The sequence below is a fragment of the Anolis sagrei genome, chromosome 4 (genome assembly GCF_037176765.1).
Source record: "Anolis sagrei isolate rAnoSag1 chromosome 4, rAnoSag1.mat, whole genome shotgun sequence".
NCBI classification, from domain to species: Eukaryota; Metazoa; Chordata; class Lepidosauria; order Squamata; family Dactyloidae; genus Anolis; species Anolis sagrei.
Genome location: NC_090024.1, coordinates 138,489,396 through 138,513,175, shown reverse-complemented (window position 1 = coordinate 138,513,175; position 23,780 = coordinate 138,489,396). Strand labels below are relative to the sequence as shown.

Below are 23,780 nucleotides of genomic sequence, written 5' to 3'. Positions count from 1 at the left end.
TATTTGTTTCATTTAATTGCCTTGAAGGCTTGCCTACATCAAAGCGCAAAGACTCCTGTGAGCAGCTAAACTCTTCATTGAGCCAATCACTGACCACCTATGACTACATTGGATAGGTTACTGCATCAGCTATTCCCGTGGTTCTCAACTTGTGGGTCCCCAGATGTTTTGGCCTTCAACTCCTAGAAATCCTAACAGCTGGTAAATTGGCTGGGATTTCTGGGAGTTGTAGGCCAAAACACCTGAGGACCCACAGGCTGAGAACTACTGATCTATTCTAAAACCCTGCAGCAATTTGGAACTTGTTTTTTCTGGCTTTTTGCATCAAATCCACCTTGTGAGATTCAACAAACTAGTAGCTCATGTTTTAGATGCACCAAGTTTAGGACTGAAATCTTGGTGTTTGCAGGCAAAGCTAGGAAAGAATCATGTGTGAAAGCTGGAACTCCAGTGTGGACTTCTTAAACTTTTTCCACTCCTGACTACCCAAGAAAATTGTATGTGATCCCAGGTATATAGGTATAAAACCAAACATTTAGTGATAACAAACCGGCATTTGCAAGACTGGCTAAACAGGCTGATTTTCCTTTTTGTGGAGTACTGCTGAAAAAATCTCTACAGAGTCCACTGTTGCTAACAGATTCATGTAAATAGTGGCATTCAGAAACCTTTCACTGTTGCCATTTTTTTAATGACCACAATATTGACCTAAGAGGACCGCATTTGAGATGGGGACCCAGTTTAAAAAGTACTGTGCTAGGAATGGGCTGGATAATGCCAGGGAGCATTGCCACAGAAGTTGCAGCTTCTCAAGCTACTCAGCAAACTGGGTGCAATTGGGGACTCAGCTTTGCTCCCTCTTTGCCTTCTTTACATGGGTCCAGCATTGATAAATTAGGTCCATGGATCAATTTTCCTTTAGTTTTGAATACAATTCTCTTGATGTTAAGCAGCATGAGAGGTTTCAATAAGGCAATTCACCTTTTTGCTGCAGAAAAATTGACCCGGGAAGTATTTGGGGGCCACATGTAGCCCATACTTTGCCCTCCCCAATGTGAGGGAGACAAAGCTTTCTCTCACAAATGGAATCACATCCTGGCCAAATGAAAACAACTCTTCAGCCCAACACCTGCCTCCAGTTTTATTTTACTTAAGTCCAAGTGCAGAAAAATTAATTACATGAGACAAAAAATCATCATGGAATAATTACATGAGTGAAAAAGTAGAACTAGCAGAACATACAAAGAAAGAATATCAATAAGTTAAATCTAAAATACAAAACTTCCCTAATGCATTTGTTTGTTATGTAGAATCACTAAAAATGATTTAAAAGAGGTGAAGGAATGTTATTAATTCTTGGCAGACTGGGTCATCAGTAGCATGATTTTAGTTCATTATTTTTGTTGAGGTTTCCTTATCAGGTAAAAATTATGATGCGCTTGAAACAGCCAGCTTCTTCAGATGGTCCATGAATACCTGTAGACTAACGTCGTCTGTTAGAATTGGGGCACCGGACTCCTGAAAAAAACCCAAACACATTTCAATAATAAAAAAGGGAACTCTCCTAAAAACAAGGAAAATTGATCAGATGAAGCACAACTGAGTGAAGCATCAGTCTAGGAACCCCAGCTCCATTGATTCACATTTCAACATTTATTCTTCTTTATTATCCAGTCCTTTCCAGGCCTTATACTTATACACACACGCATCATTTACCAAAGCCTCTGAAAAAGGAGGTACATTTTACAAAGCTTTAAATGCTTCCCAGCCCCACTTTTTTCCTTGTCTTTTAGTATCATTAGCATTGGGAGGATGGAGAAGACATGCCAGAGAAACACAGACTTTTTGTGGCAAGTTATGGCGACAAGTCTGCAGCAAATAATTCAGAAACATCTGAGTTGAGAAAGAATGGGATTCTCCTCTAGCCAATCTTACTGTAGCTGTGTGAGCAGTCAGATAAACAACAATTGCTGTGTGTGCGTGAGTGGCAAAACAAAGTGAAAAAAGGGGAAAAAAGGGGGAAAGTTGAATGCTCAACACTGACCACTAGCAAGTACAGATCTATGCAAAATCAAGCCTCACAAGTGCACCAAAGCAAGTGACATGTTTACATCCTTAATTTTTAAAATATCTAACAGAATGCATTAATTGTACAAGGAGGAAATATGAACTTCAGAAACTTTTGTTATCAATTACTTACTTGTCCCCATGCATAGAGATTGTTATGAGTCTGAGATGGATTCACTTTAGACAAGAGAAACCGTGCCTGTTAAAAAAAAGAGTGAAAATTTAGCATAGAGGTAAAATGATAGGAAATGTCATCTCGTGATCACATCTAATATGTTAAAACTGCTCAGAATTAACTTGAAATGTTAAGGATGACAGAGAATATAGTTTGGAAAGATAAAAGGTCAAACCTCATCCTGAAAGAATGGGGTTCTTGAAATATACCTTTTGCTTCTATCGGAATGAACCACAGTGCTGGCATTCAATATTTCAAGAGGTATTTTAAGATGAATAATGAACCTATATGTTACTTGGTTCAAACTGGGCGAGTATAATGAGGTCAACATTTCTGGACATTTCAATTAGTTCAGAGCACAGCTGGTCTGCGTGAAGAATAATAGATGAAACACTGAGATCTTTTGAGGAGGTTCTGCTCAGAGTTTCTTCACTGACGAAGATAAGACTAATGACAACAAACAGGATCTTTTCTTTAGAATTTCCTTCTGTTTGCTTTTTTTCAGATTTCCTGTTTCAGCAAGCATACGCTTACTTCCCCAGCTGGCTTTCGATTTTGCATTTAAATTTTATGTGGTCCTTCTAATTTGCGGCTTGCTTGTGACATAATTCATCAACATCATTTTTGTATGTTTTTATATTATAATGAGCCCTTGGTATCCATAGGGGTTAGGTTCAAAGACACCCTGTGAATACCAAAATCTATGGATGCTCAAGTCCCATTACAGGAGTTCCTATGCAACAGACAAGATAGGTTCTGTAAGTTTGTTTTTATGTTGAATTTGTATGTAAGTCAGAACAGGTACATTTTTAAGCGTAACTCCAGTGGTGTTGGTTTTGCTGTCTGTACCTCTGTTCAAAAGATTCTACCTCATTTTCCGTCCCTGTGATAATTGGATTTGGAAAAAATTTGGCTTGTGGAAACAAAGATTGGTGATCAAGCTTCAGCGGAGACACTTTTTTCCCCTTGATAACTCTTCCAGAAGTGATTTTCCCTTCCAAGGAGTAGAGTTCTCTAACTTGCTGTTGTCTCACCCTGTTCTTAACTATGAGTTATTTGTAAGTCGGATGTTTGTAACTTGGGGACTGATATAGTAAATTGGTGCCCCTTATATAAAGTGTCAATATCAAGGTTTGCTTTTTGCTTCTTTTGAGGGAGGGGGTATTTTCAAGCTGTAGATGAGGAATTTGTGGATACAGTGGCCACATCACTCAGGGCTACATCTGGCTCAATAAAAATAAGTAAAAAAATATATGCCAGTGAAATTATTAGGCATATTTGGTGCTCCTAACCATGTCTTCATTTCACAGACTAATTTATCCTACAGGGCTACAAATAAGAATACTGTTTTAAGCTCCCTGGAGAAATGACAGAATATGAATGAATAAATAAATCTTTACAAAACAGTCTTGAAAATTTTAAAATCAAGAAGCACAAAATACAATGAAATCGACTGTTCATAGATCTCAGCAACTGGCATCAATATGGTATTCCTAAGCAACGACTAGTAAAATTTTCTTTAATCCTCTTTAGAATTGTACATTTCATTTCCTACATGAACACGATTAAGAAAAACTCTTACAGATTATTACACTATGTAACACAATTTTTGTTCCTGGGTTATAAATGTCATTTTGGTTCTATCATATAAATATGAGAAAAGTTGTGGGACATCCTGTAACATATTTTGATAATCATTTTCAATGAATATCTCATAGAGTCTCAACCAATTCAACACAGTGTGTAGCAGCCACAAAAATGAAGTTTCTGGAACAGAACAATTACTTTCAAAGTAAGTACCGCACAATTAAACAGGAAATTACACCTTCAAACCAGGAACAGAAACATTTTCAAATTTTGTTAAATGGTGGGATTAAACTACCATATAATATTTTTTTATCTCCAGAATTGAAATGAAAACTATCTGGCCTTTGAACACATCCAAAATCTACTTGCAGGTATATGTCTGTCACGTTTCTTCATACATCTTTCTTTACAAAGCTGCATCTCACCTGACTGCTCCCATGCTCTGTGTTCACGTAACGTGGCATTGGGAATCTTGTCTGCAGGATTTCTTGAGCATCATCCAATGGGGCCTGCAGCAGGTGCTTGAAGTTTTCGTATTCAGGCATATCTTGATAACCAGCTTTACGCCACTGAGCAATAGTCTAATTGTGAAAGACGGGCAAATGCGGACATTAATCAAGCTATTTCCATAAAGCTTGATGTCTGATTCTCTTAGTCTGTGAACTAGTGCTGTTAGGCATTAATAGACATAGCTTTGCTCTTACTACCAGACCACTTTCAAATCTGTATTCAGCCCAAAAATAACAGACAAATCAGTGGAGCCAAATGGTTAATTCGTTCCAACAATCAAAATTTTAAAAATTGCCTAGAAGCAGTGACAAAAATAGTTCGGTTTCTCTTGGGCAATAGATGTGTTTGGTTTTACCACAAACAACACTGACCAAGACTAAAGAATGAATTGTTGGCTGCTCACTTCAACTGAGTCCTACTTTTACCCTATCCCTTCCGATGACAAGCTAAGAAGAAAAGACTTTCAAATTGTATCCTCTTTTTTATCTTATTTCCCATTCTACCAAGCCCTGAGCAATTACTATGCTATCACTACCTAGTTCTAACATAGGCTTTGAGATTTAATTTAAGGCAAATTGGAGGGTCTTCAAGTAGACAAAGTTTTCAAGCAATTCCTTGCCACTCACACAACTCATGCAAATCTCAGCTAGAACAAAACAGTTATTTGCACGTTACCTCACCAAGGTAGATAACAATCTGGAAAAAGGTATCCATCAGTAGTATCCTGTCTGGAAGAATGCTGCTGCTATCCAACAGTACAGGCTAGAAAAATAAATGAATAAATCATTATTCAGAAAGACTGCCTTAGGAAAGCTATAGATATACCACAAAAGAGCTTACATTAATATTCCATCCCATCATATAGGGAAACAACTGCAGAAATAAACTTTTAAAATAAACTTCTACACATTCCCCAGTGAAAAAATAATTTTCCAGCCACAAGGTTCTATCTAAGCAGACATCAGTATGTAAGGTATTTTTTTTCCAAATATCCTAAAGGCAGCAAGTCATATCTGATCCTGGAAGTTAATCAGGTCAGATTAATACTTGGATGGGAGAACCACAATGCATACTAGGTGCTGTAGACTGTATTTCAGAGGAAGCAACTGGCAAATCCACCTCTGATTATTCATTGTCTAAATTTATTTATTTAGTGTCAAAAGCACTGCATAAATAAACAAGCATAAAACTGATAAAATAGAGAGAGCACAAGTGGTTAAATAATTTTAGACCAAAAATGGGCAACAGCAACTACATTGTGTGTAGCTTTAGTTGTCTAAATAAAACCCTATGAAATTCATGGTGTGGTCATAAATAGAAAAGCTTCAAGGCACATATACAATAATTTTTAAAAATACTATATTTACTGTTACCATATATTAATAGGTGCCTTTAAATAACACATTACATACTAGCAGTCAATAAAGGGATCTAAAACGAGCAACTTTCCTGACAGAAATTTATTTTTCAGGAATGTGTACATTTGAAGATTTTCTTCTAAAAATGTGATTGTGACATATCCCTTTCCCCTCGGGAAAATAATCATTAAGCAAATTCCACTAAGATGTAAGAATTCAATAGTAGAATTCTGTCGTCCTAACTTTTGACATATTTACAGCCCAAAAATCCTTTCATAAAGTATTACTGATTCTTCTTTAAAAGCATTTACTAGATCTGAAAGAAAGTAAATCACCTCTGGTGGTCCATAGAAGGAATAAGAATAGAGTATAGGCTGGATCATGATGAGGGATTGGGTCAAGTCCTGCCTGGAAAAGTGATGGCGATAATAGGAAGATTCATCTGGGCTGTTATTAAACACTTGGAGGAATGGAGACCGACGCAAATGGAACATGAACTGCATAGAAAACAGAAAAAAGAAACTATAATACTGGTCAAAACTACTGCCTTCTCCCTTTGTTTATGACACTTCACTTATTTGATTTAAGAAGCTGAATATAAAGGCTAAGCAACATCAGATAAAAAACAGAAAGAACAATCCAGCAATTTTTACGATAATCATAGTGGCATCTTGGAGCACTCACTGCTATCTCCTATTTATTGTTTTAAATTTTGAGAAATGCTCTTTTACCTGGGGATACAGAGAGAACGAATCAGAAAGTCTGAATGAATTTGGATCATCCTTGTTGTATTGTCCAAACTTCTGACACTGTCGGGAGAAAAACACAGGCCTCAGTAATTGCTTAAACACTTTCATTAACTTTGTACAATGTAATACAGGATAAAAATAAACTAATTACTTCTGACAATGTTACCAAGAAGGATTGGAGTTTTGTTCTTTTTTTTTTAAGTATATTTATTTTACAAAACAAGAGAATTAAATTTGCTACATAAATGGATATATTTGATAAATGAGTTTCTTTCAAAAAACAGGGAAATTGCTTCCAAGATAATTGTATCAACTGCTTTTCATGTCAGCTCAATTGCTCATAACTGGAGATGAAACTCAAAAACAAGCAAGAAGTTAAAACCATGGTTTAGCTCTAGTATGCTTGAAACTCAAAATAAAGGGTTTTCATTGAATGAAAAAAATCTCTAACATAGATTGAACCAGAGATAACATCGAATCATGCTTTCCCTTTGGAAGGGAAAAAAGTAGATGTCTTCCCACCACCACTATAATAAATAATAATAAGCTTTATTTATACCCCGCCACCATCTCCCCAATGGGGACTCGGAGCGGCTTACATGGGGCCAAGCCCGGACAACATGTTACAGCAAAATAAAACCAAAACATAAACAACAAGCAACATAATCAAAATTACATAGGAAAAAAAGTATAAACATAGTAACAAAAATAACATTCCAATAAACACAATCACGATAACAGTGGGCGGGACACATGCACAGGATAAAATGGTTAAAAGACTCTAATGGAAAAAAAATAGGAGCAGGTTATTTGCACTATACCCACATGCCACCTACTCATTGGTTTCCTCTCCTCTTCCTCTTTTTTTCTAACCACAATTCAGCATGGTTTGCGTTAGAGATCGCAAATATTCTTCAAACCAGAACTTCAAATTAAGACTTGATTATCTCTTTGAAATTAAGAGATTGGTAGCTTTCTAGGCTACAGTTACCCCAAATAGTTCACTGTTAGCATATGGGTTAGACATCATGGGCCTCAACTTGCCATTAACTTGGTTTGAAGGGATTTGTGTTTAATATATTGAGACCACTACCTTCTTTGATAAAATATTTGAGAAATTAGTTTTGAATGGTACATGTAGTGCTTTGTTGTTGTAATATGTGATTGGATGATGATACATATAGGTTGTTATGTTATGATACCTTTCTTAATGAATGGATGAAAAGATGATCCTTTTTGTAATGTAAATCAGAAGAAAGAATTTAAAGAAGTAAAAACAACCTGATAAATGAGTCCTAAAATGCCTCCATCTTAGAAGGGATCATACTCACAAGTCTGATGAGCTGCCTGTCAAGCCAACGCAAAACGTCAGGCCCCTCTTCTGATTCAGCTCTGTAGACACCCAGCCGGGCCATCAGGACAGCTGCTGCTTCTTGGTCAAAGGCAGCTTCTATGTGCTGCAGCTGACTCTGTGCATCCGCCCAGCTGGTAACAATGGCGAGAATTAGCAAATCTACATTTCTGAAAATTTAAAGCTGCACCCAACCCCCTATGCAGAAGCAGCTCATGCAACGGAACAACAGTACAACCTTAATGGGGGCAACGTGGCCCTGATTTTTTGGCCCTTGACTTTTCCAGAATCCCTGGTCTACTTTCTTTTGTCCAAAAATACCTCCCCCAGTTTGCCCTTCTGGAAGCTTCCAGGGATGACAATTCATCATTTAAATTCATCATCAAAATGTTGAACATTTCGGACAAATTTTGGGCTGTTTGTCTATTTGCTGTCTGCTGGACCCACCACAGTTTCTGTTTTAGTAAGTTTATTTATTTGCATAGAAGAAGAAGAGTATAACATAACCACTTTCCCTCATAAGAAAGTTTAGAAGATAACATAGGTAACTTATACAGTATATATATTTTAATAACCAGCCGTCTCCTGCCACACGTTGCTGTGGCCCACTATGCTGACCTGGAAAATAATGAGAAAGTGTTGGTTTCTAATATATGTAATTTCTTTCTGCTTGTGGGTAAACGGTATTTCTTGTTGTTTCTTTGTCAGTGTTGATGTGGAGAGTGTCTGGTTTGCCTACTCTGGAACATGGAACATATAATTGTCCTTCTTTAGGAATCTCTTTCAAATCTATGATACTATATATGTGTGTATGAATCATATATATCTATATCTATGGCTGGATGGCTTCTTGTCAGGAGGGCTTTGAATACGTTTTCTTGCCCTGGTGAAGAGAGTTGGACTGGATGGCCTTAAGTATTTTCTGTTGGTCATGGGGGTTCTGTGTGGGAAGTTTGCCCCAATTCTGTCGTTGGTTGATTGTAGGTGAACTGTAAATCTCAGTAATTACAACTCCCAAATGTCAAGGTCTATTTCCCCCAAACTCTATCTGTGTTCATATTTGGGCAAATGGAATATTAGTGCCAAGTTTGGTCCAGATCCATCATTGTTTGAGTCCACAGTGCTCTCTGTAGGTGAACTACAACTTCCAAACTCAAGGTCAATGCCCACCAAACCCTTCTAGTGTTTTCTCTTGGTCATGGGAGTTCTGTGTGCCACATTTGGTTCAATTCCATCATTGGTGGAGTTCAGAATGCTCTTTGATTGTAGCTTAACTATAAATCCCAGCAACTATAACTCCCAAATGACAAAATCAATTATTTTGAGTGATGGTCACTCCTTGGGTTAGTAGGTGTCTTGTCGCCAAATTTGATGGCAATTCGTCCAGTGGTTTTTGAGTTATGTTAAACCCACAAAAAACATTACATTTCTATTTATATAGATTTAACAAAAAAGATTTTAAAAATTCATATATAATCACCCTCATCCCTTACTTATCTCCATCCCTCTTCCACTATTTCCCCCCTCCCTCCCTTGTTCACCCCCCTCCCCTCCCTCCACAATAGTTTAATAAAAAGCACATAGTCAAAAAATACAAGGCTACTTATCCCAAGCAGGTCTCACTTTCTAGCAACTGTAGTCACACGAACACGCCTCTGTGTATTGGAATGCTGATAATGTGTAACAAACTGGACAGCTCCTCTGCCGCCTTGTGGTATGGGTGCATTGTGCTGGAAACCAGATAGAGAGAAGTCACTTTAAGAAAATAGGCTATGTTTAAAAAGCAGTCTGAAATATCACACACAGTTATACAATAAAAACAAAATAAGAGCAGCTTATTATGTCAACAGTGAGCCAACAAGCTTCTTGGAGCTTAAATGCAAGGCTTCAAGTACTCAAAATAACCAGAATCAAATTAACAGTGCGATTTTAGTTATGTTTATCCAGAGTTAAAGAACGCTGGCTTACTCCTCATGTACTTGGGGGTTGGGTTGAATATAATGGACCCTTGGTATTTGCTGGGATTTGGTTCCAGGGCCTACTGTGGATATTAAAAATCCATGTATACTCAAATCCCATTATATAAAATAGTGTAGCAAAATGTTCTTTATATAAAATGGTAAAGGATCACTTTTTAGATCTTTTAAAATATTTTCAAACCATAGATAATTTGCAGATAGAAAATCCAATGTTATGGAGGGCCAACTATATGTACATCAAGGCAAATTGCAAAAAGGGGGGGGGGGGAGATAAAGGTCAAAGAAAATAAGTATGGAAGTTTGAATAGTAATGTAAGTGCTACACAGTCCTATCTGCCAAAGATGGCATATTGCTCAACGAAACAGCAGCTATCATTTCTGGATGATTTATTTGTTGTATTTAAGAAGTATGTATGCATCTAGAAATAATCTCAACACTTTGGGCATTACAGGCAAAAAGAGGGGGAAAAGACAAGATTACCTGATTTACTACTTCAAAATAAATAGCAAGAGTCATGGTGGGGTCAATACTGCAAATTTTCCATTGGCATGTGCCTCCGATCCCAAGTTCCTATAAGAAAGTGAGAGAGGGGGTGTTCTGTTTACATTATGGCTACCTACAGGATTTGGTCACAGCACATTGTGTTCCTGCAGACTCATATACTGGCTAAAGAACAAACACAAACAATGAAACCTTAAACCCTACAGATGTCTGGTGACTAAAATATTGAACAGAAAACAACTTGGCCTTGCTCCCTTGCTACCACCCTAATTTGTTGCTATGAAAACATTCAACCCTGGTCTAGATGGAATATACAATTTGTTAAGTTTGCATAAGGGTACAATACTTTGTATATTGTAACTAGCATTTGAATTACTAGAATGTGATGTCAATCACCAATCCCTAGAATAATATATATACAAAGGACAAGGAGGTATCATAGGGATATTTACGAGTGACCTCCATTTAATATTCAAACAAAACACATGCCCCAGTTAACTAAAATTCTGACAGTGAAGCACTCCTTAACATCCCCAGCTTCCTCTTCTTCTTCTCTGTCCAGCTGGAATTTTTTTTAAACAGCATTTCTATTAGGAAGATGGAGACAGGGGTGAGAAACATAATTTCAGTGTCAGGATTCAGTAGAGTATCTGCATTAAACGATGCAAAAAATATTTGAGATGAGAAATAATTAAATTCTATTCTAGAATCTGCTTCCTGAATCCCTTAGAAAATCAAAGAGAAAAGGATCAAGCAGATAAGCCTTACTCCAACTCCCAACATGTTACAAACTGGAGTAAGCCTTCAAGTGGTCTCCAGCAGGTTCAGAATAGTTTTATTTACTCATATAAAGTTAACTTAGCTATTTCATTTCACATGTGTATACTATTAGTTATTTGAAGGTAAAGGTTTTCCCCAGGACAGATGGAAAATAAGCCTACTCCCCAGAAGTGGTAGCAGAAAACTTGCTCAGCAGCTGACTGTCCTATTCCCCTTCAAGGTAAATGTTCCTTGTTGCCAAGGGTAAGGTCAATTTACATGGCCATCCTGGGCTCTATATGCTGCTGTCACTTCACAGCAACAGCTAAAAAAAGGACAGGGAAAACACCAGTGCTCTGCATCTCTTCCCAGCTCTCCACACTGGCTATAATATATATAACCCCATAGATAGATGATTGATAGATAGATAGATAGATAGATGATAGATAGATACGTTGAGAGAAAATGAGCAGCAATTAAATTACACAATATATTGAACAATCTTTTGGATGAAGCATTTAATAATGTCATAAATATCCTAACATTCACAATGCATATTATTGTGTTTCCTGCCCCACCTCACCTCCAACCACATAACTTACATTTTCAGAAACGCATGGCCCTTTGGCATTTAGGGACACACATGGTCCAATAGATCCAGCAATCTTCAGCTCTCTAGAAGTCTAAAATTCAAAGGAATACAACATTAGTCCCAACCAATAGTGACAGATTATTGAGTAATTTGTCACCTTGCCAGAAATGAGCTGTTGGGAAGGCAGTAACTTGCCACCACGTTTGAGTGGTCTACTCCACCCTTTTGTGAGAAAGAAAGTAAGGTTTTGATGAATAGGAAATTATCTTAGAAGCTGACAATTACAAACACTGGTACATTCCTTTCAGATAAAGATAGCATAATACCAGTACTCAACTACTGAGCCACAATTTCAAGACCAAGCTAGAGTTTATCATACTCACCTTCACTTCTAAAGTAGACCCAAAAGCCATTCGGAATTCTCCACTGAGATCTTTGCTGAACACTCTCTGGAAAGTCTGCTTGAAGAGAGAGGTATTGAACGAGTCTCCCATCACCATGTGGCCCCTGAGGGGGGAAAATGGCATCTCAGAGAAATGTAGACATTGAGATACTAAACCAGGGCTGTTAAACTCATTTTCATTGAAGGCCAACCAAGAATGGACAGCTTGCAAGTACCTGAACAGATTCAGAAGTGGAGTGGGCAGATCAAAAGACAACCTGGCAAAATGGCACTACCTAGAAGAATCCTCCACCTTGTGTGACTGTGGAGCAGAACAAACAACTTCACACTTGTATGCTTGCCACAATGCCCTGCCTCATGCACAGAGGAAGAATTGTTGAAAGCTACAGACAATGCAGTCGCTGTTGCCTGTTTTTGGTCTAAAATTATATAGGTAAAGGTAAGGGTTTTCCCCTGAGATTAAGTCCAGTCGTGTCCGACTCTGGGGTGTGGTGCTCATCTCCATTTCTAAGCCGAAGAGCCGGTGTTGTCCGTAGACACTTCCAAGGTCATGTGGCTGGCATGACTGCATGAAGCGCTGTTACCTTCCCGCCAGAGCGGTACCTATTGATCTACTCACATTTACATGTTTTTGAACTGCTAGGTGGGCTGACAGCAGAAGCTCACGCCGCTCCCTGGATTCAAACCTGCGACCTTTCGGTCAACAAGCTCAGCAGCTCAGAGGTTTAACGCACTGCGCCACCGGGGGCTCCCTCTATTTTATCAGTTTTATACTTATTTATGCAATGCTTTTGACACAAAATAAATAAATTGGGGGCCACATCAGCCTTATGGTTGCCTTCAAAGGGTGGTTTAATCCATGAATGAAAAATCCTTGCATACAGAGGGCCAACTATATAATTTTTTTTAGCATGGTGTTCTTTAGTTTTTACCCCGTTTTTACCCAGTTTGGGTCCTCAGATGTTACTGAACAATAACTTTCATCATTTTTGATGATCTACTATGAAGATTGTGGACAATGGGAATAGCAATTGTGGCTCTGAGCAAAAGGTAAATAATATTTTAAAGTCAAACATCATATCCACAAGCCTTGTATCTAAATTCAAACCCCACTCTTGACTAAACAGAAAAAGCAGCCTTTCAGATCTTACTGTATCATCCCATCATCATGACTAATGATGAAGAATACAGGAGTCTACAATCTAAAGGATCACATAAAATGACATAGAGGGTCAGATTTGATCCATAGGCTCTGAGTTTGACACGTGTGTGCTAAATAAAGATTATCCTTCTTACTGCTGAATGCTGAGTCTAATCTGAAAATGCTTCTGTTCAGTTTATTCCACAGAAGAGAGGAAGAACACCAAGTAAATTTGAAACAAACCTACCACCTCCATTTATACGAAGGAGAGGACTGCAATGTTTGAACATGCCTGTCACTATGGCTGGAGTAGGATCAGGAAGAAAAGCCACATACTGCAAGCAGGGTGCTGCAATGTTTCATACTCCTGTTAGTCTTCTGGGAGCCCCTCTTACTGAGAACACAAGCCAACTCAGTGTCATGGAAATAAAGACCATTTTATTTTTATCTTTTAACAGTTTAACAAATTTCAGCTTTTTATTTTGTCTTGATGAAAGAGATGGGTTGACAACTCGCAGCCAAACAACTGCCCTGACTTTGGTTCTATTTTAAACATTTTAATCTTATGGGTGTTTCCATTGATCCAGTTCTACTTCATTCACTGGAACTTACTCAAAAATAAATACAGAGGGCTGTTGGCATCTGATGGGGTTTGGTTCTAGGATCCCTTGTGAATACCAAAATTCATGGATGTTCAAGTCCCATTACATATAATCGTATAGTAAAATGATGTCCCTTAAATGGCAAAATCAAGGTTTGCTTTAGGAAATTTTAAAAATGTTTCCATGCAATTTATGTTTGAATCCATGGTGCAGAATCTGTGGATACAGAAAACCAACTATATACCAACATTTGAGGCCATCGTTCCTTCTAGAGAATATTATATTCTCAGAAGAGAGGGCTGAGAGGAGACATGATAGCCATGTATAAATATGTGAGGAGATATCACAGGGAGGAGGGAGCAAGCTTGTTTTCCGCTGCCCTGGAGACTAGGACATGGAACAATGGCTTCAAACTACAAAAAGGAGATTCCACCTGAACATTAGGAAGAACTTCCTGACTGTGAGAGCTCTTCAGCAGTGGAACTCTCTGCCCTGGAGTGTGGTGGAGGCTCCTTCTTTGGAGACTTTCAAACAGAGGCTGGATGGCCATCTGTCGGGAGTGCTCTGAATGCAATTTTCCTGGCAGGGGGTTGGACTGGATGGCCCATAAGGCCTCTTCCAACTCTATGATTCTATAGTATGATGGGAGAAAAAGCTAAGAAACAGGTTTTTTATGTATTTTATCATTTAAGTATTATGACTGATTTCAGGACAATTATGTCCAAATACACACACAAGCTACATCCTTTTGGCTAAAGTCATATCTAGAGCAAACCATCTATTCAAGTGCTGAATGACAAGTCAATACATAGATAAACCTTAAAATGTAGATGAGTCTTCTCTAGTCAGAACTAAAAGAATTTAAGCTATGGATCCTCCTGGTCCCAAAGGAAAGAAAATGGCAGATCGTGGGCACAGTTTAAGAGTGGGGCATGGATCAAAGAGGGACTCATCCTGTTGAGGGCTGAGAACATACCCAGTTAGATTTGTGCAACATTTCATCTCCAGAAGACCAGTCTGATCAAGAGCGCAGGCATAGATATCAATGCAGTGTCCATTGGCAGCTGTGCGACTAGCTAGCATCTCATAGTGCTGCAGAAATAAAACAAAGAATGCATTTGCAGGCAGTTTTTGATACTGTTACAACAAAACATTTTTACAATTTTGGAACGGGTATGAGGAATGTGTGGCAACTGCAAGATTTTAAAAATGATAGCCAAGTTCTCCAGCATTTTTTAATAGAATCTTTTTAACAGTAAGGAAGAACTAGCAAGATTAGGCTAGCCCCCACCTTAGAAACTTTCAAGAAGAACCTCAAAACGTGGCTTTTCCGTTGCGCTTTTGGAGAGTGATCTTACATCTCCCTTGTCATGCTCCCCTATAATGGGTGTCCTCATATTGCACTCTTGCCCAGCCCAGGAAATCCAGCATTCAGCAGAACCTGAAAAAATATACAGCCTTACACTGAGTATTTAAAACAAAGGCCTACCTTCATAGCTTTCTTCATGAACCGTGCATTGTCCTTTTCTATATCATGCCAGGAACGGATTGGCGTTTTCAGCTCATCTCCTACCACCATGCCTGGCCCTTGAGTTGGAGGGCCTCCTGTAAACAACATTATTCTGGCCCCAGTGTTTGGAAATGTTCCCTTGAAAGTGGAGAAAGAAAAACAAATGGTCAAAAGCACAGTCATCAATTAATGCACTGATGTATACCAACATGGTTGGCTACAACCATCCCACTGAGAAATTCATTTGTTTTATGAAAAAAGGGTACTCTAGCATAGCTCAGTTCTACAAATACGGAGCATGCCCTTAATGTCAAAAAAGGAGGAATATGCTGTGCTATCATGATTTCTCCAGGCTTAATTTATAATATTGGAGAAGGCAAAAGACTTTCAAGCTGTGTTATAGTTGGCAAGCATACAAAATTACTTCCCAGATATTACATGAAATAGTACTGAAACACTGACTTTCCAAAATAATATTTAGACAGCATTGCCTTTAAAACCATACACATCTATCCCCATAGACACAACACTGACCAGCACCATGCTTTTCAGGCTGTGAGTGCACTAGACAATTTGGTTTATTTCTACTACCATTTAATTGTTGTTGAAAGCAAATGTACCTCCAGTAACCCAACAGCAATTGACAAAGCTACTCCAGTGGATCGCAATGGTCTCTTTCCTTGCGTGACTGGCCATGGGTCCCTTTGGAGTTCTCCTAAGAGATCTGTCAGGTTCATGTCAATTTTGTGAACAGGTTGCAGAAATCTACAAAATTTCAAATGAAAAATAAGTATAGTTTTATGTTTTAAAGAACCAACTTTATGCACAAATTTCTCAGATGACTTACAATCTCAATGCACTACTCAAGGGTCAGGTAATACAAAAAGAGGCTAAGTAACCCTAGACAGTTAGTGTCAAATACCAATTGAGTATATTGACCAATTAAAGAAAGAAAGTAGACTGTGAGCATATATGCAAAGCTCATTCTACAACAAACTATTAATCATTGAAAAATCTCACAAAATCTGCTGCATAAGTATGTGTGATGAAAACACAATACAAAATACCACAATGGAAACTGGGTGATTCATGTGTGATCTCAAATAAATCCAGCTGTTCTAATTGTTCAACTATGCATTCAATCTTACTAATATTTCAAATAATCATTTTCCACTTTTGAAAGATGTACCCTGAGTGACATCATGATTAGAGATGCCAGTTCATAGCTATACATAATATACATGGAAAGAAACAGTTGCAGTTATATGGAAAAGGACTTATTCTAGTTATTTCTAAAAATTAGTTACAGAAACTCTTCATGTTTTAGTTATTTCATTGAAGTCAACCAATTCCATCCTCTGAAACATAGGTTCTTTTAGAAATGTAAGTACCTGCTTGAAATGACAGGCTGTTCCTGTGGCTGATGAGGTCTTCCTTGCTGAACAGGTGCAGTAGGCCTTGAAAGACCCAACATATCCTAACAGTCAAAACACATACCATTATTAGAGAACCCCACTTTAATTTTGGAAGGAGAGACAGGCAACTGAAAAGCTGAATTAGCTTTAATTAAAATCAAGGCAACACCACACCTGTATTTGTTTTGCTGTTAGATCCTTGGTGCCTCTGAAAACATAACTTTTGGAGATTCCCTCACAGCTGAGTTCATGAACCTGGACCATTCGTCCAAAGGTAATCAAGCCAACAAGAGCATCCGGAGGCAGCAAACTCAGAGACATCTGCAGAGACTCCTTCAAAGCCTGCAAGTCCTCCTCTTCCAAACACGTGTCCACCACATAAAGAAAGACCAGGGGTGTCTGAGGACCACGCTGGTGTGAGAGAAAGAAAATTACATCAAATTATAGACAGCGGAAGACCATTGGAAAAAACCATATTTAGAACTCTTTGAGACTGCTGTCACAAAACTACTCAATATAATATTGTTAATTTCAAAAATGGGATAAAAAAGGTTACCTGGACTATATATTCAATTGTGGAAAACTGCGGCATGAGTTCTGCTGGTTGATTCACTTCAGATATGCCTGCATATGCTGGTGGAAACTGGGGAAACACATCAAGGATTAGGAAATATACTGAAAGATATAAAAGTTCCTTTCTAATAAGCAAGTTTTTTTCTATTTCAACAAACTTTCTTTTCAAAAAAACACTGGCATTTTAGGGAACAGTTTATCAGTGAATAGACATCAGGTGAAAGAATCTGCTAATTAGCTCTTCTGTATACAAACTCAATTCAGAGTCGTATTAATCATGGTTTTTAAAACGGAAATCTGGTTGGGCATAATGTATAGAGCATAAACAATTATTTCTCATTGATAAAAAAAACTAGAATTAGCAGCCATGGTTTGGCATGCAGTGGTAGGCAGCACTGTTTGTAATTCTTGGCATGATTCATACATTTGCAACCAATAGCTACGAACGTTACTCTTCTACTGAGGCCAATGCTACTGAGCACACCTAAACAACACCATCTGGCCATCTGTTGGGGGTTGCTTTGAATGCAATTTTCCTGCTTCTTGGCAGGGGTTTGGACTGAATGGCCCACAAGGTCTCTTCCAACTTCATGATACTATGGTTCTAACACATAGTTTGACAATTAACCCAACTTAGTCAGTGTTGTCTGACCTGTAACTATATCATATGATGGCCCTAATCCACAATGAAAACCAAAAAGCTTTGTTTATTTATTTGTTTATTTATTTAATTAATACTAATGGGCAACTCAAACATGGTCACATCAACAACTTTCAGTTTCTATTTTGGTAATACCTTGGATCAAACAGAACCAAGATTAGGAGATAACAGATGAATGGCAACATATTCACTTTATGTTAAAAAAATATTCCACCTAAATATTAGGAAGAACTTTGTGATGGTAAAAGATGTTCGGCAGTGGAAAGTGCTGCCTCACAGGCTGGTACAGTCTTCGTCTTTGAAGGTTTTTAAGCAGAGGTGAAAGACCACCTGTCAAGGGTGCTTTGACTTTGTATTCCTTCATGGCTGGACCAGATGGCCTTGGGGTCTTCTAGCTCTAGAATTCTATGATTACATACAATAATGTATTAAACTGATCTGAGGATATGGGATATAACTAGCAGAATTACTTTTAAACAAGCGAATTAAAAAAAAAGATGGTAGAACCTAGAACCTTTCACACTCACCTGGTTTCGCTGAAAGCAGAAGTTGCAGGCCCAAAGCTTGGCACGGTAATCAACTTGGCTATAAGAAAGGAATACATAAAAACTACTAAAATTTCATTTTGAAAGATAAAGCAAATAAATGTCACAGTGCTCCATTATAGATATAGATATCCTCAAAGTCAATGTACAACATTAAAAAGAACTCACAATATTAGAAGAAAATGACTACTAGTACTGTCTGATAAAAACCAACTTCAATTTCCCCATTGAATGTCCCTAATAGCAGCGGAGTCAACCATTCTCAATTAAGCTAGCATACTTGTCTTCATTGGGAAGGCTATTCTTAATTGAGTTCTAGGAAATATTGTATTTCTACCTTACCTCATGTCAAGTACTTAAAAAGTGTGTCTGACATGACTTTAAAAATTATTTTTCATTAATCTGACTGTTCCACAGATAAGAATTAGTACTGACAAATGAGCTTCTTTACGTTTGCATTATATTAGGAGACAAACAGTATTTTGTGGACAAGGGCAAAGTGTATAGGATACACAAACTCTAACAATGTTTAAGGAGTAGGAATGAGGATGAGAACATGCAGTATTCCTCCAGCAATCTGATGTTTAAAAGTACAATGAATTGTTTATTAAATCAATGATAATGGTGGAATATCAGATAGTTCATGTTCTGGCTTTTACTACTTCATATACCATGATATGGACATTGAGGTGAAAATGAGGAACCAGGCAAAAAGTGTTTCATACCACAAACCAGTGAGGCTTGTAGCATTTAGATTTTTCAACTAACTAAAATTTAACTATTATAGTTCAAAATGTTCCCCTCCAGATGTTTTTGGTCTATAGATGCCATCAGACTTACAGAGCGCAGTCAAGGATGAGGAATCATAGGACCTATAGTCCAAATCTAGGCGCTATAGTCCAAATTTAGAGTAACAAAAATAAATTGCAGTAGTGTTTGGCCTCTTATGCTCTTCTCCTCTAACAGCACAGAGAACATTGGAAGTTAACACTAACCACAGCTTGTTGATTCAGGTGATAACACAAAGTACAGTCCCAGAAGTGCGCTACACCCAACAATGAGGAAGGGGTTGCACAAGATCAAGGAGACACTAAGTTCTTTGCTATCACAAACTATGACTCAGAATGACATCTGAATCAGGTTACTGTATCTGGTCAGTGTATCAGAATCAGTTAAGACATAATGGAGAGCTCAAAACAAAGTTATTTTAAAAGAAAAATTTGATTTTTACATTTTTAAATTTGAAGGAATTATTCTGAAAAATATTTTATCCCAGTTGTTAGGCATTCTATATGTTTTGATTACCAAATTCCAAATCAGGACTATATGTAGTTGTAGAGGATAATTATTAAATTGTAAAGGCCTTATCAAAAGCTTAACAAATATATCTCCCTCCAAACCAAGAAAACCCACACACTACGTGTATGAACAAATCCGTACCAAAGTGGATTGAGTACAGTTTTACAAGTTGGTCTGCTGCATAGCACTGGCTCATACTGGACAGGTGGAAGGTCTAATCGTTCTTTCAAAGGAGTGAATAGACAGGCCAAAGGGACGACCATCCTCGTGGCCTCCAGTCTGCTGGATGGCCATACGTTCCAGCTGAAGCGCACTCCATCACGCTCTTCATTTTGCTGGATAAACTCCAAGTAAGTCGCCATAGAATTATAAAGTTTCTGCAAAGACAGATAACAGGTTTGTTTGTGAATATTTGGACCCACAAAGCACCCCAAATTTCTTTCAGCTGATTGCACTGAAATCCAGTTAAAATATAATATATACCCAAACACATGCAGGGGAATTTGGTGTAATCTAAGAAAATTATTACTCAGAAACCTCTTGCATTCAGCTGCTTTCTCAATCATGAATTCGGGGCCCATATTGGGAAACAGGATTCACCAACCTCCTTTTGGTTGGGAGGAATGGGGTGCCTTATTTTTACAACCACTTGACAGGAACTGAAAACTGCACATCCAACCGGGCTTATATGGAATCAGTGGGGCTTCCTTTAAAAGCAATATTGTTGGGGCCAAAATATGAATCTTTGAAGTGATCAGACAGGGTATGGCACAGTGAGACTCAGGCCCCATCTACACTGACCATTTAATGCAGTTTTAATCGGCATTGAAGAAATGCAGATTACATAGAGAATCCTGGAACCAGTTTGATGCCCAGATAGTAATTGCACAAACCACAGAGTACTGATATGCATTAAGGACTTTCTTTCCCACACTTTTGTGGGTATTTGTTGTTCGGCCGTCGGTTTGAAGTGAGCTTTGAACTGCATCAAATGGTCGGTGTAGATGAGACCTTAGTTTATCTTCAAAACTGCTTTTAATGATACAAATCAGATTCCTACTCTGTTTCTATCAATACTCATAAGTATCTTTTTGAGGAAGTACATAATCTGAACACAAGGTTTTGGGTCCTTCTCTGGTTTTTGTCTGTGGCAATGTGGACTCAGATAACTCAGTTCAAAACAGATATTATGGGATTTTCTGCCTTGATATTCTGGGTTATCTGGCTGTGTGGAAGGGCCCTAAAAGTGTGTCGCATGAACATAACAAGAAAGGACAAAAATCTTGGACATTTATGTTATTGTCTTACAAATTGTATATATATTTTAAAAAATAAAGGTTTCCACCAGCTATGTTGCCCCCCCCCCCCCCATACATTTCATTATTACAATGTACAATTTGGGTCTTTTTTTTTCAGGAGGGTGATAGCCAAGCTGTGGATAATGGAATCTGTGGGTGCAAAACCTGTGGATACAGAGGGCTGGCTGTACTGGGTGGTGAAAAAGCAGTTCATTTTTTAGTCATCCTTAAAAAATGCTACAAATCAATCTCACAAATCAGTGGGTCTTTCCACACAACATCTGTTATAGAACTCCAATAGGCTGATGACAACGTCATCTATGCGCATTCAGAAGACCTACAAACCACTCTAAACACCTTTACATTAGCATATGAGATGCTCGGCCTGTCACTGAACACCGAGAAAACCAAAGTGCTCTTCCAACAGGCACCAGCCAATCCCTCTCCAATGCCAGAAATACAGCTTAATGGTGTAACATTAGAAAATGTTGACCATTTCCACTACCTTGGCAGCCACCTCTCCACAAAAGTCAACATTGACATTGAAATACAACACTGCCTGAGCTCTGCGAGTGTAGCATTTTTCCAAATGAAGCACAGAGTGTTTGAGGACATCCGTAGGGATACCAAGGTGCTTGTTTATAAAGCTACTGTTGCCGCCGAAAAATCCTGCAAATCTCTTGGGAAGACAGGTGAACAAATGTCAGCGTGCTGGAAGAAGCAAAAACCATCAGCAAAGAAGCGATGGTCCTCCGCCATCAACTCCGCTGGACAGGTCACGTTGTCTGAATGCCCGGCCACCGTCTCCTAAAGCAGTTGCTCTACTCCGAACTCCGAACGGTAAATGGAATGTTGGTGGGCAGGAAAAGAGGTTTAAAGATGGGCTCAAAGCCAACCTTAAAAACTCTGGCATAGACACCGTGAACTGGGAAGCCCTGGTGCTCAAGTGTTCTAGCTGGAGGTCAGCTGTGACCAGCAGTGCTGTAGAATTTGAAAAGGTACGAATGGAGGGTGAAAGAGAGAAATATGCCAAGAGGAAGGCTCATCACACCAACCCCAACTAGGACTGCCTTCCACCTGGAAATCAATGCCCTCACTGTGGGAGAACATGTAGATCAAGAATAAGGCTCCATAGTCACCTACAGACCTACCGCCAGGACACCAATCTTGGAAGACAATCTTACTTGGACAACGAGGGAACGGCTAAGTCCACACAGACCAGAATATCAAGGCGGAAAACCCACAGCATCTGCTTTGAACTGGGTTATGAGTCCACACTCAGATAATGTGGGATTTCCTGCCTTGATATTCTGGGATTGTGGACTGTGTGGATGGTCCCACTATTACCAGAAGGGAAGGGAGGCAAGTTCCCCTTTCTTTTATTTCCCCCCAATGTTTTTTGATTGACAAGTGGCAAGGAAATGCCACATAGGAAAGTCTTCCTTGAAAGAAGAGGGAAATACATCTGGTTTGACTTGGTCCAGCCTCCTGAGGCCCTTCCACACAGCCCTATATATCAAGGTAAGAAATCCCACACTATCTGAGTGTGGACTCAGGTAACCCAGTTCAAAGCAGATATTGTGGGATTTTTGCCTTGATATTCTGGGATAAAGGGCTGTGTGGAAGGGCCCCTGGACATGCCTTACAGAGCCAAGATGATTTCATTCAATTAAACAGGCGAACTCTCCCCAGCACCCCAGTTTCCCCTTAAGAAGGAAGAGAGGTCTGGAGGAAGAAGAGGATCCTGCCACGCGAGACCCACTGGAGAAGGACGGAGGCCCAAAAGGGCCAAATGCCGGCGAGTCCCTGCTTCTCTCAATAGGAGCGCCATAAAGGGGGGGCTCTTGAAGGAGGGGCTCCCACAGCCCTTCTATATTTCCCTGTCAAGACCCCCTTCCCCGCGTTTTTTTCTCCCCTTTACCTCTGAGACTCGCTCTTCTTCCCAGCTCCGGTCCGGTCCCGCTGCTTTTAGCCACACCCGCGCCAAGAAGGACAGCTCAGCGGCAGCCTGCCCTCAGTCAAAATGGCGGCGACAGGAACAGAACGTCGGGAGTATAGACTTAGTCCCGGGAAATAAGGAAGTGGGAAGTTTCGATTAAAGGGAAATAGAGAAGTACATATATCTATACTTTTTCTACTTCTATGTTTTAACCAGCTCTTTGCTTATTGGTCTAAGCGCCTAAGCGTCATTTACCACGCCGACAAAGTGAAGCCAGGCTTATCTTTCCTCTTCCTCATCAGCGTTGGTTGGGTTGAGTCATAGACTAGAAGATCTAGTGATTAAAGAGTGACGACTCTTTTGAAGTAGATAACACTTCCGGGGACGAGTAGCTCCATTTTTTAAAGGCTCACAAAGTTAAATGACCAAAAGATGGAAAGTCAGGCCCTTCCACACAGCTGAATAAAACCCCGCATTTTCTGCTTTGAACTGGAATATATGGCAGTGTGGACTCAGATAACCCAGTTCAAAGCAGATATTGGGGGATTTTCTGCCTTGATATTCTTGATTATGTGGCTGTGTGGAAGGGCCCTCAGGAGCCTTCTTTTCTGCCTTGATTTTCTGGACTAGCTGTCCCCTGCCATGCGTTGCTGTGGCCCAGTCTGTACATATGTGTTTTGTGTGTGTGTATGTGTGTATATATAGTTGTGTATATGTGTATATATGTGTGGTTGCGTTTATATATGTGGTTTTGCACGTGTGTTG

At 39.0% G+C, this 23,780-nt stretch overlaps 1 protein-coding gene across 1 annotated transcript; it reads right to left on the bottom strand.

Moving 5' to 3' along the window:
• Window positions 1-1,116: 1,116 nt before the first annotated feature.
• On the bottom strand, window positions 1,117-23,119 carry SEC23B (SEC23 homolog B, COPII coat complex component). Its single transcript, XM_060774097.2, has 20 exons — window positions 22,998-23,119; window positions 19,920-20,155; window positions 18,462-18,519; window positions 17,257-17,343; window positions 16,875-17,111; window positions 16,677-16,762; window positions 15,906-16,050; window positions 15,265-15,423; window positions 14,752-14,867; window positions 12,013-12,136; window positions 11,640-11,720; window positions 10,258-10,347; window positions 9,421-9,527; window positions 7,778-7,931; window positions 6,429-6,506; window positions 6,033-6,194; window positions 5,015-5,101; window positions 4,255-4,410; window positions 2,201-2,266; window positions 1,117-1,518 (listed from the first exon to the last, which is right to left on the bottom strand). The coding sequence occupies exons 2-20, from the start codon at window positions 20,138-20,140 to the stop codon at window positions 1,429-1,431; spliced, it is 2,304 nt and encodes a 767-aa protein (XP_060630080.2). The 5' UTR covers window positions 20,141-20,155; window positions 22,998-23,119; the 3' UTR covers window positions 1,117-1,428.
• Window positions 23,120-23,780: the final 661 nt, after the last annotated feature.

Bases quoted from the DNA above. Each gene is read 5' to 3' on its own strand.
- SEC23B (XM_060774097.2), bottom strand. From the start codon at position 20,140: ATGGCGACTTACTTGGAGTTTATCCAGCAAAATGAAGAGCGTGATGGA. The intron at 9,528-10,257 runs GTAATCTTGTCT...TCTGGTTTCCAG, and splicing joins ATTTTGAAGTAGTAAATCAG to CACAATGCACCCATACCACA. The intron at 5,102-6,032 runs GTGATTTACTTT...TTATTTTTCTAG, and splicing joins CCTTCTATGGACCACCAGAG to CCTGTACTGTTGGATAGCAG.